Raw genomic sequence first — 18326 nt, 5'->3', positions numbered from 1 at the left:
GGATCTATCACCTGACTCGGTTCAAACATGGCTGCGCTGGAATCTCTATTGCTTTGGGCACCGGGAGCGGGTAAGTGTTAGACACCCCAAAGAAAGCGGGGGCGCTCCCCACGACCCCTGTAGGGAGCAACCCTCAGCCCCAATACCCAACGGCCTTCAGCTTTGACACAGACTCTTCTCCAAATCTTCCCTCATCTGCCATAAGAGAGAGCTCCAAGGAGGGAGGTTCCTCCTGAATTTCTCATCCTTAAGGAGGCGACCACCTGGGGATTTGGAGTCGGAATGGGCGTAAAGTTAAGTGGGGAATATGAAAGTACGGTTATGGGTCTGCACCCTGGGCTAATACGATCATTGAGATTAATTAAATATTGGATGCATGTAGAGACATGGGATCCACCCCTCGGGGAAAGGTGGAACTTCTCAAAGAGTAACACGTCAAATCAAACTTAAAACAATAATTAGGGAAGTAAGTCCCGCTTTTCCCAGCCGGGCTAGCAGTTACTAGTTTGTCTAATTGTAGTTCCTTCCGTTTCTCCTCACTGTGGTGTGTATTGTTTCTAGGAGGTGCTCCACGAATGAGAAAATTGACAATGTGGTCTGCATAATTTATTTCTTCTTATCTCCCTGCACTCTGTGCTGGGAAAATGCATCATCCATTTGGAAAAGAGGAAACTGCTTCTCAGAAGCAACTTTTTGGGTTTTTCTGTGAGTGCCTTCGCAGAGGAGAATGGGAGCTAGCTCAGGCATGTGTCCCTCAGCTACACGAGGCACAAGGGGATATCCCAAAAAAGGTGGAACATATACTTCAGGCGCTGGTGGTGTGTCCAGATCAGCTGAGGTAAGGATCTCTCTTTATTCCAGGCAGTCAGAGGGCAGGAGACACAAGGTCACTGTTTGGGTTCTGGTCAACATGCCTTTCTCACCTATCCTCCGAGGAATTATCAGAGGCAGAATGTATTTCTCTTGCTCTGAAAATTTACCTCTCTAATATGTGTTTAGTACTTAATCAGTATTGGCTTTTAGTTATCCTCTTAAACAGCATGTAAACCTGGCCAGCAAAGTATGCCTGAAACCACCATTTCTTGATTATTATCATTAAAGTAAATGGTGGAACTGCGTTGAAAAGCATTTTCTTTGCCTCCAGAAAGGCTCTCTTCTTGCTTATGTAATTGAAGGTATTGTAGCTTTAACAAAAGACTGGATGTCAATTCACTTAAAGTTTTTATTTTGAAATAATTATATGAATATTATATTTAAAAAGTTACATAAATAAGTTTTACATTCACAAGAAGTGCAAAAAAGAAAAAGAAAGAAAGAAAATACAAAGAGTACCTTTTCCACAGCTTCCCCAATTGTGGAATCTCCTATACCTATGATACAATATCAAAATCCAGAAATTGACATTGATACATTTCTGTTAACTAGACTCCAGAACTTATTAAGTCTTCACCATTTTTTTAATGTGGATTTGTTTTTATGTATGTAGTTCTGTGCAGTTTTATTCAGGTACAGACTCATGTAACTACTACTAAAATCAAGATACAGAACTCTTCTATCACCATAAAAGAATTCCCTCACTCCCTGGGAATACCTCTTTGTATTTTTTTTTTTTAAATTTATTTATCAGAGAGAGAGGGAGCGAGCACAGGCAGACAGAATGGCAGGCAGAGGCAGAAGGAGAAGCAGGCTCCCCGCCGAGCAAGGAGCCCGATGTGGGACTCGATCCCAGGACGCTGGGATCATGACCTGAGCCGAAGGCAGCTGCTTAACCAACTGAGCCACCCAGGCGTCCCACCTCTTTGTATTTTGACCCCTCTTTGAACCCTGGCAATCACTGTTCTCTATCTAAATTTTTAGTAAGGCTCTTCCTGGCAGTGCTATTAACAGCTGGTAGTGTAACAATTAAATGTGCTGTCTAATCTCTCCCCTCACTTTTCCTTTTGACAGCTGTGTTGTACTGTACTACCACATACAGAGTAGAGACTTAGGTGATTCATTTTTCCCTTTTTTTTTTTCATTTGGGTACTAGCCAGTTTCTGTCTAAATTACTAACTTCAAAGAAAGCCTTATGAATTCCTACATCCCTGTTTTTAGCATAGAGTTAAAAATAAATTTTTATGAATTTCCTTTTTTTCTTTAAGGCTACTTGATTCAGTTTCTATTTTCAAGAATATACTGTAGGGAGACTTGCTTTTATGGTTTTCTATGAATGTTATTTTGTTTAAAAATAATACAGACAAGATAGTGAGTTGGAGGTAGGGGTAAGAATATTTTTCTTTTTTTTTTTTTAATGAAAGCTGCTGGCTCTTTTCTGGTTCTAGTTTTATTGATCTATTATATAATTGAAAATTTCTCATTAGGACAATGTCTTCTTGCCTGGTTAGGTTTAAAATAGACTAAGCAGTGAAATCCAAATCTTGGGTCACAAAAGAGTAAAGGTCAGTAGAAACTCTTTGTTTAGAAATTCTTTCTTTTCACATTTTTCAGATGTGGACAGGACATGAACCCTCAAAGATTAGCCTGGGTCTGGTTTCTTGTACTGGAAAAATGGTTCTCCCAGGAAAAGGTAAGAAGGTTTATATTTCAGATTTTTTCCTGAAGCCAAGGCTGAGAACTTTGAAGTGGCTAAAGATTTCCTTTTCATCTCTTACTTCCTTTATTATGAGGTTTGTCATATACCCTTCTCAGTGTTGACAGTGAAAATGGCTTAAATTTTTATTGCTTTCTCTCTACCTAAATACATTCATTCCCTTACTAACATATATTGGAATGTAATACCATTTAAGGTGATATCATTTTGTTAAATACCATTGTGAATCTTGTGCCTGAATAGAGTTTTGCAAAACCAAGTGAAAGTGACAAGATAGCAAATAAATTATGAATCTCATAATACACAGTAATGGAGAGTGGGCTGAGCTGAAACCTGGTTTTTCTTCTAAAAATCTCATTTTAATTAGTCCAATGCAGTGAATACTTATAGACACCAACCTCATTGATTAATAATTTAGTAATCCACATGAATTAAACTAAAAGTTAGCAAGTATAAAAACAGGATGAGCAAATTAATAGTAGAAGAAAACTAGTAACAAAGTGCTTTTTAAAAAAAAGTTTGCCTTTAGAAGGCTTTTTAAAAGTATATGATAATTATCAGAAGTTGATATCTATTAGAGGAATTTCTCTGACACAATTCTGTATTAAGCCTCAGATTTTAAGATTTAGGTGAGGAACCTCTGACCCAGAAGAGAAATGATGACTGGCCCAGGGACACACCGTAAAGTTAGTGGGAAGAACTAAGGCTGAAACCAAGGTCTTCTCTCTTTGAGTCCTTAGTTTACTAGGTTTTTCCCCCTCAACATTATTAAAGAAACCATAAATTCTGTTCTGTAAATGTCTATAATTCAGCCTGATTTTCTTCTTTACGCCCCCTCTGTCATCAGAATTAATTTTGCCTCCAGTTCCAGTTTTGCCTGACACTTCTTCACATAGCTGTTAAAAAATAACAGAAATTCCTAATCTAAAGGTACCTTATATCCAAGTTTCTGTCAGTGCCTTAAAAAAAAAAAAAAAATTACAAAAAGTCTAGCAGGAGAAGGCAGAAAGAGAAGTCAAATTTAAAAATAACCCCAGGATGATTGAGTTGGCTCTAGTTTCAGATCTAAGAGGGAAAACTTGAATTAAAATCTTCAAAGAGGAAAAGAAAAAATATCTATTGTTATTGACTAAAAATCTTTCTAGTCAAAGCATGGAATTTGTCAAACCAGATGAACTTTCCCCTCACTGAAGGATATTTGCCTACTTCATGGCTGCCATTTTTTTTTTTTTAAGATTTATTTACATATTTTAGAGACAGCAGTGGGGTTGCAGGGGTGGGCAGAGACAGGGAGAAAGAATCCTAAGGAGGCTCCACATGAAGGCCCTGAGGTCATGACCTGTGCCGAAATCAAGAGTTGGATGCTTAATCGAGTGAGCCACCCAGGTCCCCAGTCATGACTGCTTTGTTGCTTATTTTCTGTACAGAGGCTCAACCAGACCAGGTGACTGATTTCACTTCCTTGGCTCCTTCGCACAAACCAAGAGTTGTTCTTGTTTTTCCCAACATCAAAGACCACTTAATCTTAAGGCTTCAGTGCCTCAGTTATTTAAACAGTTGTGGGAATGTTTTAAACAGTAAGCAAGGACCTCAGAGACTTAACTCTTAGAAGGACTAAGGTTGCAACTCTTACAAGGACTTAGAATAGTTCCACAAGGCCGGTCACTGACCCAGAGTGGCCTTCATCTTTTAGGGGACTTGCTAGCTGCCTCTCTTTTTCCAGTCTCCCACCTTCTGCCAAAAACTTCCTTTTCAATTAGTTGAAACAGTGATTCCAGTTTCCCTTTTTTTCATCCTGTTTCACCCTCTGCCTTTTTATCTTGCAATGATTTATCTCCACATGGGGAAGCATGTGTGCAGAGATTTACCTGCAGAGATGTTTACTGCCATGTTGCTTCTAATAAGGGAAAACTGGAAACAGCTCCCATGTCCACAGTATAGGACTCGCTAATCTATTTCTAAAATACCATGCCACTACTAAAATTATGTGGTAAATGAACTTTCAGTGACGTGGGGGGTTGTTCATACTCTGCTACATGAAAAAACACTTTAGAGAACTACACATTTGGGATGCATGAATAGAAATGATCTGGATGCCCTCAGACCACAGTGTTAATAGAAGCTCTCTTTTAGTAGCAAGATTTGGGAGTTGTATGTGTGTGTTTTCACTGCCTATTTCTGGGTTCTAATCTTTCTGCATTGAACATTCCTTGCTTTGATAGTAAGATCTGTGCTTAGAAACAGAACAAATTCTTCCCTGCTTTAGAAATGTTAGTCATTTATGACCCTGCACGTGCATAAAGCAATTTCACCAGTAACATAATTACAAACTAAGGAGTCTTTAGCATTCTAGAGTAAAGTCCTAATATCTTAACCAGATTTTGTTCTTTATCAGGGGCCTACTGTCTGGACATCTTATCTATTCCTTCCTCTTAGTCCTCAATTGAAGCACTTAACTTTTAGCTTCCCAGCACGAATTTTCTCCACCAACTTCTAATCACTAGCATTATAAAAGCATTGAGATGGCATAGGTGCATTAGGGAAGGATGTGGTAAGAAGAAATAGGATTTTGTACCGAGAACCATACTAGATCGTCTTAGCCTCTGATATGGTAAGTGGCACAGAACTTTTAGTGAGCCATGTGATTTATGGTGTCTTTAATTTAAAACAGTGTTGGGGTGCCTGGATGCCTCAATCAGTTAACCATTGGACTTTGATCTCAACTCAGGTCGTGATCTCAGGGTCATGAGTTCAAGCCTCGCACTGAGCTCCATACTTAAAAAAGTAAAGAAATAAAAAAATAATAATAAAACAGTGTTTGTTAGGATTAGTCCTAGATTTTACTCTTATTTATATTTGTGTCAGGAGATGGGGAAACTATAACTTTAGTTTTAAAAACCCAGTAAAGGCAAGTTATTTTGAAACAAGCCCGTCCAGGAATAGCCAGGGGCTCACTCTTTCCTTTTTTCAGTCTTCTCTGATGCCATATCTCATTAAATATTTGATGAGGTCACTTTTTCTTTTTCATGCTTGAAATAATTCAAAAATACTTCCTGGGGTGCCTGGGTGGCTCAGTGAGTTAAGCTTCTGCCTTCGGCTCAGGTCGTTGTCTCAAAGTCCTGAGATTGAGCCCTGCATCGGGCTCTCTTCTCAGCAGGGAGCCTGCTTCCCTCTCTCTGCCTGCCTCTCTGCCTACTTGTGATCTCTCTCTCTGCCAAATAAATACATAAAATATTTTTAAAAAATACTTCCTAACCATTTCATCTTCAGGAAAATATATGCTCAAGTGACAGGTTTGTTTGATTTAGAAATAAATGAAATTTTCTTAAATGTGTAAAAATATGACATATAGTATCTAGCACATAATAACTATTAGATTCCTTCCTCTTTTGTTTTCCAACTTATAATGACTACCAAAAGCCAGGGTTTGGACCAAAAGAGGATGAAGTGGGCCATATCCTTCCAGGCTTACTCATAGCTAGGTGTTTGGAGACTGCAGGGGAGATTCTTGGAAAAAGACTTCGTGTGACAGAGGAGTCACATGATGTGAGCAAACCTTGGAGTTTGAGGCTGCTCAGCATGAGATTTAAAAGTCAGTATTTAAGAGGGATATGCATCCAAGTTTAGCTGGGATCCTGGGTTACACAGTCAGCTCAGCATCTGCAACTCTTGGTTTCAGCTCAGGTCACGATCTCATGACCCATGAGCTCAGCAGGGAGTCTGAAGATTCTCTCCCTCTGGCCCTCCTCCCCCTTGTATGCACTGTGTCTTTCTCAAATAAATAAATCCTTAAAAAAAAGAAGAAAATATCTCAAACATATCCAGAAATTTAGTGGTTAAAAGTACTTTATTTTAGAGAAACAGCAGAAATGAAACTAACTGGAGAGAAATATTTTCTTACTATTTGTTAACTAAAGCATATGTCTAATCACTTTGCTTCCTTCTTATGATCCTTCTAGAAATTACTCCCAAGTGTTTTCCGGAGAAAGCTTGAGTTTCTGTTATTATCAGAAAACCTCCAACGTGACATTCCAGAGAACATCCTCAAGGTGAGAGAGGGTTTGGAAGCCATCTACCCCAGAGTTACAGTAACTCAACCAGCTCAACTTGTCCCCATGATGTTGGCTATGTTCTCAGACAAGACCAGGCTAGGTAGAGGTCCCTCTGAGGAGAGTTCAGAATTATAAGGAACTTACCTGATTTTAGAATTCTTTAGAGTTGGATTGTCTAGAAGTACTAAGTATAAGGGGATTAAAGGGTTTTTTTCATTCCACATAAAAGGAAGATCTAACTTAGATTTAAGCTTGGTGATTGAATTTTTCACCACTGTATTATAGAGAATATAAAGGGAAGAAGGAAATGCTATTTGTTGAATACCTCTTCTCTAACAGGTGCATTAATAATCCTCGCATCTGGGGGCACTTGGGTGGCTCAGCGGGTTAAGCCTCTGCCTTTGGCTCAGGTCATGATCTCAGGGTCCTGGGATCAAGCCCCACATCGGGCTCTCTGCTCAGCAGGGAGCCTGCTTCCCACCACCCCCCCGCCTGCCTCTCTGCTGCCTTCTGATCTCTCTCTCTCTCTCTCTCTAGGCCACCAGCTAATTAAAGGCACACTAACAATAGGATTTAAATAGGGATTTTTCGTTTACTAGGCCGAGGACTCGGGGCCCTGTGACGATCTTAGAGGCAGTTAATGAGGAAGCACCCCGAGCGCTGTCCATAGGCATGATGCTAAAGCGTGGAAAAGCACCTACTAACCCATCCTCTGTTCTCCCTCTGTCCCAGCTCTACAAATTATAGAGGTTCTTGCCTTCAAAGTTTTGCCATCTAGTCAGGGAGAAAAGACCAGTACACACACACCACAATTATGGGTTAAACCAGATGGTACTAATTTTGAGTAATTTCAAAGTCCAATAAAGAGGGAGAGTCCTGTGGGTTGGAGGTATTGGGAAGGTTTTAAAGGGTGAGGAATAGGCTATATCTCAAAGGATGGCTAGGATTTGAAGCAGAGGTTAAAAACTGGTGTGTAATATTCTCTTAAAAGTTGAATTTAAATGCCATGGGAGTGGGCATCATGTCTTATGTCCATTTATTATCTGCTTGGTCTATGAATTTACAGCCCTGATTTAGATCCACAGTGCACATTTTGGAGGTGGCGAGAGGGGCCTAGCTTGAGAATGAAGCCCTTCAGCAGTTGAGTTCTCTCTTTGCCTCCATCTCTCCATTTGTAAAATGAGGATAATAGTAGTGTCTTCCTCTTAAGGTTAATTTGATTTTTCTGTGTAAAGGGCTTGGCACGAAGTAACTACTATAATGTGTTTGCTACTGCTGCTGTTGCAGACACACTATATTTATACTGAAAAAAGGAAAACATCAAGCATATAAGTGATAACATTCTAGACATGCTCACCATGGACCCTTTGCTTTATCATCTACTCAGGAGTTCTATGAAGCCTTAGCACAAGATACAGGAGGCCCTGTGCTTGATGGAAATCAGAGGCGGGAGAGCTGGAGCCCTCGCCTCAGCTCAGAAGCTATCTCTGTGCTCTGGGATCTTCTGAGGCAGGCTCCTCAGGCAGCCCAGGCCCTGCTGGAGCTCCTGCTTCATGAGGACGATGGCACTGGCACTCTGCAGAAGGCACTGGTGGACCTCATTCGAAGGGCACTTGGAGCTGTGCAGGGCCCCACCGCTGGGCCCGGTGGCATAGTAGATGCCATCTACGGAGCCCTGCGGAGTCTGCATTGCCTCGCAGAGCCGCTCGGGGTTGAGCTGCGTCTCCTGTGTGAGGAACTACTGGAGGCCTGCAGGGCTGGAGGGAGTCCCCTGCGGGAGGAGCACGTGCTCAATTGCCTGCTACACAAGGCTGGACGGAGCCTGGTCTCCTTATATGGCCATATCTATGCAGAGAAGGCCACAGAAAAGCCAGTGAAGGCCGTACCCTCGGGAAAAGGTGTGTTCCCTCTGCCGCTTCTCCTTGCATCCTTGTAACTCCACTGTATCCAACCTCTGAAGTTCCTCTAGGCTGTTGCCTTCCAAGTTGCTCAGGAAATCTAGGGGAGAGGCTAAGCATAAATGGTAAGGTGTTCTTATACAGATTTTGTAGTCCAGGATGGAATGATGGAAAAAAATAATAAAGTAATAGCAATAGCTGGAAAGAGCTTTTCAGAAGCTATCGAGAGAAGTAAAAGTGCCTTTAACATAGAAGTGTAGAAAACCTGGTTTAACTTTTTAAAAGAATGAACTCTCACATCTGTTGGTTTTTTGAATGGGCTTTAGCTTAGGAAATATCTTCCTATTCCCCAGTAACCTTGTCTGGTTTGATTTTGTAGTCTCCCCCGATCATCTAGATCCTGAGCAGGCAATGCTGGCACTGTTCTCCAATCCTGACCCAGCCCAAGCTTGGAAATCAGCCTATTTCTACTGCCTGAGCAACAGCAAGCATTTCCTCGAGCAGATCCTGGTAAATCAAACTTACTCGTTCCCCATCACAGAAGTACCCAGGGATTTTCCTATAGGCTTTTTCATTTCTCATTTCTCTCTGGCTCATTTATCCAACACAAAGCAGTCTAATTAGCAGTGAATCATTTGGTGTGTCCATCCCACAGTCCCAGGGGAAAAAAGGCTGTGAGAACCAGTATCATTCATAATTAGAACTGCAGTCTTTTTATATACGCTCTTGGACAAGATCTAAGATGTTAGATACGTTTAAGCTTTCTGGACGATGTGAGAAAGAAAAGACAGTGGCAGCAATATGTTGCCGAGCCAACAGGGGACTTGACTCTGACCTCCATCCAAACCACAACTGAGCCTTAGTTTAATTCGACAGATGTTTCTTAACCTCATCCTGTTGCCATGTACTGTACTCAGAGCTGGGGTTACAACAGAAGTCAGTCCCTGCCTTTGGAAAACTTACAGTCTAGACTTTCTGTGGACATTTTGTACTCATCTGGAGACTCCTGTCCTTGTCTGAAATCTCCCTGTTTTACTGAAAAGTTTCCTACCCTAACAAGCAGCAATGCCACATAACTGTCTACAGCAACCTCCATTGGCTTGCAGGTGACGGCGCTAGCGCTGCTGAAAGAGGAAGACTTCCCAAGTCTTGGCCGCCTACTAGACAGAGAATTCAGGCCTCTCAGTCGACTGCTCGTGCTCCTGGGCTGGACACACTGCCAGAGCCTAGCATCAGCAAAGAGGCTGCTCCAGACACTCCACAGGGCCCAGGTAACTCTCCCTCTGCAGCGCGAGCTGCTCTGGAAGTGATGGCTGTGGGGTCTCGAAGGAGGCAGAATGCAGGGTCCTGAAGTCAGTCACTGTCTGACACCAGGTGCCTCAGTCTGCATGTCTTTCTTCTCCCATACCAACACAGGACCAGGGCTGTGACAAGCTCCTCAGGGATGCCTGTGATGGTCTGTGGGCTCACCTGGAGGTCCTGGAGTGGTGTGTACAGCAGAGCAGGTACAGTCCTATGCAGCCAGCCGCCTTCCCACCACTGGGCACACTAGACCCCATGCTCCGCGCGTGTACCATTTCAGGCCGCCTTCCACATAGATGTTTGAGTCGACAGCACTGACCTGCAACTAATAATCATCCCAGCTATTAAACCAGGAGAGGAATATAAATAATGATTATCTTTACCATAGCTATAAAGTTATAACTGGAGGATAATTTGAGGATGACAGTGATAAATGGAATAAAAGCTCACATTTCCTGAACAACTTTCTGTATGCCAGACATCACTCTGAGCTCTTTCAGTGGGTAATTTCACTTTAGTCTCATAGTGATTCTGTGAGATAGATGCCAATATTGTCCTCATTGTAAAGGTGGGACAACTTAAGCCCAGAGGAGTCAAATCACATGCCTAAAGTGACACAGCTAATAAGTGTGGCCCCTGTTCTTAGGTGTGTGTTATCCTGGACCATAGGTTTATGCAACACCTGCCTCCTACCTATATATAAGACTGTGCTTCCCCAATAACTTAGCCTGAGGTCTTCCCCAGATCCAGGTTCGTGTTTTGTTCTTCACCCACTTCATCAGCACTTCCTGAAGTACAGTGGGCAAAGGGGGAGTGGGGTGGGTTACTCAAAGCAATCAGAGAACCTTAAGTCAGCTGTTAGCCAGGAAGAGCATGGAAATTGGAAAGCCTAATCTGTGGGCCCTTTCTGGGTCCTTTCTAGACAAGTAGAGCTGACTTGATGTACTTTCCTAATGGTAAATGAATGCTCTGCTCCATCCCAAACCAACTAGAAGTTAGTGTTGAGGGAAGTGAAACCTGTGGTGTCATGGGCCAGAGAGAAAGAACAAGAGGGAACTAAGATGGGTTTCTCAGAGTTAGATATAAACTGACTTTCTTCCAACCTCTCAATTTTGCCTTTCAGCAACCCCATACCAAAGAGAGATCTCTTGAGTCATTTATATGGTGGAGACAGCCACTCTGTGCTCTACTCTCTCCATCATCTTACCAACCTTCCAGCCCTCAGGGAGGAGGATGTTCTCAAGCTCTTACAGAAGGTGCCAGCCAAGGACCCCCAGCAAGAACATGGTGAGTTGGTGAGGAATGACTTGGGCAGGCTTCCCTCTTAGGACAGTCCTGCACCAGTTTCTTTCAGCACAAGATTTATGTAAATTTGATCTGTCAAGGTGGGTGGTCCAGCAGGTGCCCACTAGTTTGGCACTATTTGTCCCAATCAGATTATGGGTTGTGGGGACACTGCTCTCCTTTCTTGGTGAGGTATGGGGAATCCTATGAGAACAGGACCGTAGGAACCTTTATCCTCCTGGAATTTTCTTAGGAACCACTCACGTACCTTTATCCCAATGAAGCAGAATTAGGACCTGCCCTCTAAATTTGCAGCATTGTCACGGGCAGTATTTATGAAAGTTCTTGGTGAGTCTTTCCATGCTTCATAAGCTTCTTCCTGGCAAATTCTGTGTGTGCTTTTCCTCCCATCTCTCCTTCATAATCTGTTAAACAGATAAAGACGTTTAGAAGACTTGCCTAAAACAACAAAGCATTTTAACCTCTGATCTCTGCTTAAAACTCAGCTCCTCATTAACAAGCTCTTTTTGCTCTCAACCTAGATACTGTTTTGATTTATGTTTTAAAAGAATCTACTACTAATTGGAAAACCATTATTACTATATTTTATATTTTTTTCTGGAGAAGTAGGCAATTTGTTTACCAGATCTCCTAAAGGAACTAGAACTCTCTGTTTTCTACATACAAGTACAAAAGGCTTCCAGAAAAGTATTTTAAATCAGATCCCTGATGACTCACCAGGACATATATGGAACTTGAACTTGGGAAAGACAGAAGAAGAGCAATAATAGTGGTGGGATTAAGGTAACACAAGAGAGGCATCTGGGGTACAAAATTTAAGGAGTCACTCACTCTCAAGGTCATGCATGTCCTACTCTGCAGAGGCCAAGACATAGAACAGTATTGGTCTAGTTTTTCATATTACCTTAACCTTGGTAAATCTGAGGTTACTTTCTAAAATTAATCACAAGGAAGTTCATACATAAACAAGTTTATGGCAACTTCATAGTAGCAAAGCATCCCTAACTACTGCATGCCCTGCCCGAAAGAAATCCCTAGGGAAGGGATTCATTCAGTAGAACTGTATGCAGCCATCAGAAATTTAGTCCATGAATGGACGCCTGAGTGGCTCAGTTGGTTAAGCGGCTGCCTTCGGCTCAGGTCATGATCCCAGCGTCCTGGGATCGAGTCCCACATCGGGCTCCTTGCTCAGCAGGGAGCCTGCTTCTCCCTCTGCCTCTGCCTGCCATTCTGTCTGCCTGTGCTCGCTCTCTCCCCCCTCTCCGATAAATAAATAAAATCTTTAAAAAAAAAAAAAAAAAAAACGAAATTTAGTCCATGAAGAAATATAATTACATGCTTATACTGTAAAAAGTACTTAATAGGAAAATTAAATAGTATATAAAATGTCATTACACTCAACTTAAGTATGTACTTACATGCCAGACTATCAGAGACATTAAACCAGAATGTAACAGTGATTGTATTTAGCTGGCAGGATCATGGATAATATTTCTTTTCTTCTTTTTTGCTTTGTTACCCTTAGTGCTTTTTTCTTTTTTTAAGCAAGTTGTCCTCCCCCCCCCCCAAGATTTTATTTATTTATTTGACAGAGAGGCACAGTGAGAGAGGGAACACAAGCAGGGGGAGTGGGAGAGGGAGAAGCAGGCTTCCCACTGAGCAAGGAGTCCAATGCGGGGCTTGATGCTAGGACCCTGGAATCATGACCTGAGCCAAAGGCCAAAGGCAAACATTTAACTGAGCCACCCAAGCGCCCCAGTTGTCCTTTTTTTTTAGCCCAACAGATTTCTGTATATTAATTTTGTATCATGCAACTTTACTGAATTATTTATTGGGTCTAGTAGTTTTTTGGTGGAATCTTTATGGTTTTCTATATATAGTATCATGTCATCTGCAGATGGTGAAAGTTTTACTTTTTCCTTACCAACTTGGATACTTTTTTTTTTTTACTTGTATGATTGATACGACTCAGACTTCCAGTACTATGTTGAATAAAAGTGGTCAGAGTAGACATCTTTGTCTTGTTCCTGATGTTAGAGTAACAGCTTTCAGGTTTCCTCCATTGAGTATGATGTTAACCGTGGGTTTTTCATATATGGACTTCATTATGTTGAGGTATGCTCTCTCTAAACTTTGTTGAGTTTTTATCGTAAGTGGATCTTTTACTTTGTCAAATGCTTTTTTACATCTGTTGAGATGATAATATGGTTTTTATCCTTTCTCTTGTTAATGTGCTGTATCACATTGATTGATTTGTGAGTATTGAATCACCCTTGCATCCCTGGAATAAATCCCTCTTGATCATGTTGAATACATTTTTTATTATTTTTTTATTTTATTTTATTTTTTTTTAAGATTTTATTTATTTACTTGAGAGAGAGACAGTGAGAGAGAGCATGAACGAGGAGAAGGTCAGAGAGAAAGGCAGACTCCCCATGGAGCTGGGAGCCCGATGCGGGACTCGATCCCAGGACTCCAGGATCATGACCTGAGCCGAAGGCAGTCGTCCAACCAACTGAGCCACCCAGGCGTCCCGAATACATTTTTTAATGTATTATTTTATTCAGTTGCTATTTTTTTAAAGATTTTATTTATTTATTTAAGACAGAAAGAGAGAGAGCAGAGGGAGAGTGAGAGGCAGAAGTAGATGCCCCACTGAGCAGAGAGCCCAGTGTGGGGCTCTTTCCCAGGACCCTGAGATCGTGACCCAAGCTGAAGGCAGACACTTAACAGACTGAGCCACTCGGGCGCCCCTCAGTTTGCTATTTTCTCGAGGATTTTTGCATCTGTGTTCAGCAGAGATCCTGGCCTATAATTTTCTTTTCTGTGGTGTCTTTTTTTTTTTTTTTTTAAGATTTTATTTATTCATTTGACAGAGAGAGAGATCACAAGTAGACAGAGAGGCAGGCAGAGAGAGGAGGAAGCAGGCTCCCCGCAGAGCAGAGAGCCCGACGCGGGGCCCGATCCCAGGACCCCGGGACCACGACCCGAGCCGAAGGCAGAGGCTTTAACCCACTGAGCCACCCAGGCGCCCCTTTTTTGTGGTATCTTTATCACAGGATACCAGGGTAATGCTGGCCTCATAGAATGAATTTGGAGGCTTTCCTTCATTTTCTATTTTTTGGAATAGCTTGAGAAGAAATCAGTATTATTAACCCTTCTTTAAATGTTTGGCAGAATTTACCTAGGAAGCCCTCTGGTCCTGGACTTTTGTTTTATGATTACCAGTTCAATTCTATTGCTAGTAGTGATTCTGTTCAAATTTTCTGTTTCTCCCTGATTTAGCTTTAGAAAATTGTATGTTTCTCGGAATTAATCCATTTCTTCTAGGTTTTCCAGTTTGTTAGCATATAATTTTTCATATTATTCTCTCATAATTCTTTGTATTTCTGTGGTGTCAGTTATTCTTTTTCATTTCTGGTTTTATTATTTGAATTCTCTCTCTCTCTCTCTATGAGTCCGGCTAAAGTTTTATCAATTTTGTTGATCTTTTCAAAGCACCAGCTCCTGGTGTCATTGATCTGTTCTATTGCTTTTTGTAAGTCTCTGTTTCATTTATTTCTGCTTTAATCTTTATTATAATTTTCTTCCTTCTACTGGCTTTGGTCTTTGTTCTTTTTTCCTAACTCCTTTAAGTATAAGGTTATTTATTTGAGATCTTTCTTGTTTCTTGAGATAGGCCTGTATTAGTGTAATCTTCCCTCTTAAAACAGGTTTTTCTGCATCCCAAAGGTTTTGGACTATTGTGTTTTCATTTTCATTTGTCTCCATATATTATTTCCTCTTTAGTTTCTTGGTTGACTCATTCATTGCTTAGTAGAATGTTACTTACCCTCCATGTATTTGTGTTCTTTCCAGACTTTCTCTTGTAATTGATTTCTGATTTCATACAGTTGTGGTCAGAAAAGAGGCATGATGTGATTTCAGTATTTTTTAATTTATTGAAACTTGTTTGGTGGCATAATGTGTAATTTATTCTGGAGAATTTTCCATGTGTACTTGAAAAGAGTATGTATTCTACTGCTTTGGGATGAATGTTCTGAATCCATCTGCTCCAATGTGTCCATTCTGATCCACTGTTGCCTTGTTTGTGTCCGGTGATCTATGCATTGATAAAAGTGAGGTGTTAAAAACCCCTACTACTATTGTATTATTGTCAGTTTCTTCCTTTATGTCTGTTAATAGTTGCATTTAGGCCTTCCTGTTTTGGATGCATAAATATTTACAATTATCATATTCTGTTGTTGGGTTGTTCCCTGTATCATTATGCAGTGACCTTCTTTGTCTCTTATTACAGTCTTTGTTTTAAAGTCTATTTCATTGGATATAAACATAGCTACCCCAGCTTTCTTTTCACTTTTATTTGGAAGGTAAATGTTTTTCTGTCTCTTCATTTTCAATCTGCAGGTGTCTTTAGGTCTGAAGTGAGTCTCTTATAGGCAGCATATAGATGGCTTAAGCAGGTTATATTTTCCTATGGAAGGAATTAGGGTCAGATTAAAATGTTAGAGACCCTTTAAAAATTATGGTGCCCCCCTTTCTCCTGATAATCAAAAACAAAATTTTTAATGAAAAATTATTAAACAAGTACAGGGCATTTCAACTGAGTTTGTGTTTTTTACCTTGATGTCTGCTTCAGTGCTTTCTTAAACATTAAATATTTGTTCCTAACAAATATTTCTAACAAAGGCAACTTTTTTGTTGCCTTTGCTCTCTTTATTCAGTCTAAATGCATTTTAAACCTTGTCTCCTACATAATGTGGCACTAGGTGGACTAAATATTAACTTGACATTTTAATTTTCTTAAAAAAGGAAAACGGATATTTTAAGAAATATGAGGCAGAGACTTGTTAAATAGCCATGAGGGCCGTAAGTAAACATCCATGTAGAACGGAGGCAGGTGGGAAAAAGAAACAGGGGCTGCACGTTGATGTTGCGTGGAAGAAAGGGTCCAGACGGGGCGCAGGTCAAACTGACAGCAAGGAGAAAGGGTGAGAAGTCTGAGCCAGAAGAGCAGTGAGTCTTTGCCTCAGCCATCCTGCACTCCTGCCTGAGGGACCCAACACTGAAGTTCTGCCCATGTCTCTACCATTCAGATTCAGCTGGAGCCCCAGTTCCTGAGCACCTGAGCCGGTGTCCGAACCTGACGCTCTACCAGAGCTTCTGTGCCATGAAGTATGCCATCTATGCCCTCTGTGTGAACTCACACCAGCACTCCCAGTGCCGGGAATGCAGAGACAGTCCTTCAGAGGACCCAGCCATGGCTGCGCAGCCAGAAAATGATTCTCTCTCCTCCCCAGGTACAGATTTCTCCCTGCCTTCCCATCCCGGACATAAACCTTTCCCAGAGTTCTTCATGGGATTGGGAGGTGGCCTTGGGTTTTTTATGTCCAGGAGTAATTTCATCCATTTGTCAGCCTCCATGAATCAGAAGGACGTGGAGGAGACACTACCTAAGTTCTAATAGGAGTCTGATCACTTAGTGCAGTATTTTCCAAATGCTTTTTTTTTTTACTACAACCCACAGTGAAAATAGCATTTCACATCACACTCCTGTTTACACTTAGGTATATAATTTGTGAGATATATATGTTTGTGTAAGAGATATACAAACTAAGTTTTAAGAAACAATACTTACCTTTCCAAATGGAGCACCCTCTCAATTATTTTTCTGTTCTATTTTTTTTTTTCAAGATGGGTCTCTAAGTCAGTGTTCTGGGTTACAACCTCCATTATGAAAGAACCTCATGTTTTATCCTCTTTCTTTGTTCTTTTTTTTTTTTTTTAAGATTTTATTTATTTATTGAGAGAGAGAGAGCGCACAAGCAGGCAGAGCGGCAGGCAGAGGGAGAGAGAAGCAGGCTCTCCTCTGAGCAGAGAGCCAATGTGGGGCTCAATCTCAGGACCCCAGGACCATGACCTGAGATGAAGGCAGACATTTAACTGACTGAGCCACCCAGGTGCCCCCTCTTCCTTTTTTCTTAATAGTTTGTAATTCCTTAACTTGCCATCTGTGGCCAGAGTCAGTTATCTTCTATGTGGCTTTGGAATAGACCTTCACCAGTGAGCATGGTAATTTCTGACTAGTGAGTATTTCCTGAAAGATCTAGGTAGCTCCTGATCCCCTTTAGTGTAACAGTGAATGAAAATAGAATTGAGGAATAAGGCATCTCTGTGCTGCCTTCATTCTAGGAACTGAAATACGAAGTGCTTGTCAGAGATGAGGAATAATGTTTTTTTTGCTGTTTTGTCTTTTAAACATTTTTTAAAAATTTTTCCTCCTTTTTTTTAATTTAAATTCAGTTGACATATAATGTATTGGTTTCAGAATAATTCCTCAGTCTTATAGAGCACCCAGTGCTCATTACCTCACGTGCCCTCCGTAATGTCCATCACCCAGTTAGCCCGTCCCTCTCCAGCAGCCGTTTGTTCACTGTGATTAAAAGTCTCGGGGCACCTGGGTGGCTCAGTGGGTTGGGGCCTCTGCCTTCAGCTTGGGTCATGGTCCCAGGGTCCTGGGATCGAGCCCCATATCGGGCTCTCTGCTCTGTGGGGAGCCTGCTTCCCCCCCGCCCTGCCTGCCTCTCTGCCAACTTGTGATCTCCATCAAATAAATAAATAAAATCTTAAAAAAAAAAAAAAAAAAAAGAATCTCTTACAGTTTGTCTCCCTCTCTGATTTTTCTTGTTTTATTTTTTTTTCCTCTTCCCCTATGATGATGAGGAATAATATTTAAAAGCAGAAACAAGGGCGCCTGGGTGGCTCAGCGGGTTAAAGCCTCTGCCTTCGGCTCAGGTCATGATCCCAGGGTCCTGGGATCGAGCCCCACATCGGGCTCTCTGCTCCGCGGGTGCCTGCGTCCTCCTCTCTCTCTGTCTGCTTCTCTGCCTACTTGTGATCTCTGTCAAATAAATAAATAAAATCTTTCAAAAAAAAAAATAAAAGCAGAAACAAAATAATGAGTGTTCAGTAAGCTGTACCCTTGATTAAGGTAGCAAAATCTGCAAATCATGCAAAGATATGGCTGAATAGTCTCTTATTCTTCTCCCTATAACTGCTTCTCGTAGTCATTAAAAAATAAATGACTTAAAAAGTTGTGAGAATATTTGAGTCTGCCAAGTAGTATTTCTTTTTTTTTTTTTTTTTAAGATTTTATTTATTTATTTGACAGAGAGACAG

At 41.2% G+C, this 18326-nt stretch overlaps 1 protein-coding gene across 2 annotated transcripts in view; it reads left to right on the top strand.

The window, feature by feature from the left end:
- Window positions 1-18326, top strand: part of ZFYVE26 (zinc finger FYVE-type containing 26) — a 63445-nt gene continuing 45119 nt past the window's right edge. For both annotated transcript variants that reach the window (XM_059182414.1, XM_059182415.1), the window contains exons 1-10: window positions 1-70; window positions 562-838; window positions 2488-2566; window positions 6550-6639; window positions 8030-8540; window positions 8920-9050; window positions 9647-9811; window positions 9957-10045; window positions 10966-11129; window positions 16244-16447. In XM_059182414.1, the coding sequence (XP_059038397.1) occupies window positions 645-838; window positions 2488-2566; window positions 6550-6639; window positions 8030-8540; window positions 8920-9050; window positions 9647-9811; window positions 9957-10045; window positions 10966-11129; window positions 16244-16447 (1627 nt within the window). In that variant the 5' untranslated portion in view covers window positions 1-70; window positions 562-644. The remainder of the gene's footprint in view (window positions 71-561; window positions 839-2487; window positions 2567-6549; window positions 6640-8029; window positions 8541-8919; window positions 9051-9646; window positions 9812-9956; window positions 10046-10965; window positions 11130-16243; window positions 16448-18326) is intronic.

Source organism: Mustela lutreola, chromosome 7, assembly GCF_030435805.1.
Source record: "Mustela lutreola isolate mMusLut2 chromosome 7, mMusLut2.pri, whole genome shotgun sequence".
NCBI lineage: Eukaryota > Metazoa > Chordata > Mammalia > Carnivora > Mustelidae > Mustela > Mustela lutreola.
The sequence above is the reverse complement of the archived record's forward strand: the minus strand, read 5'-3'. Positions and strand labels throughout refer to the sequence as shown.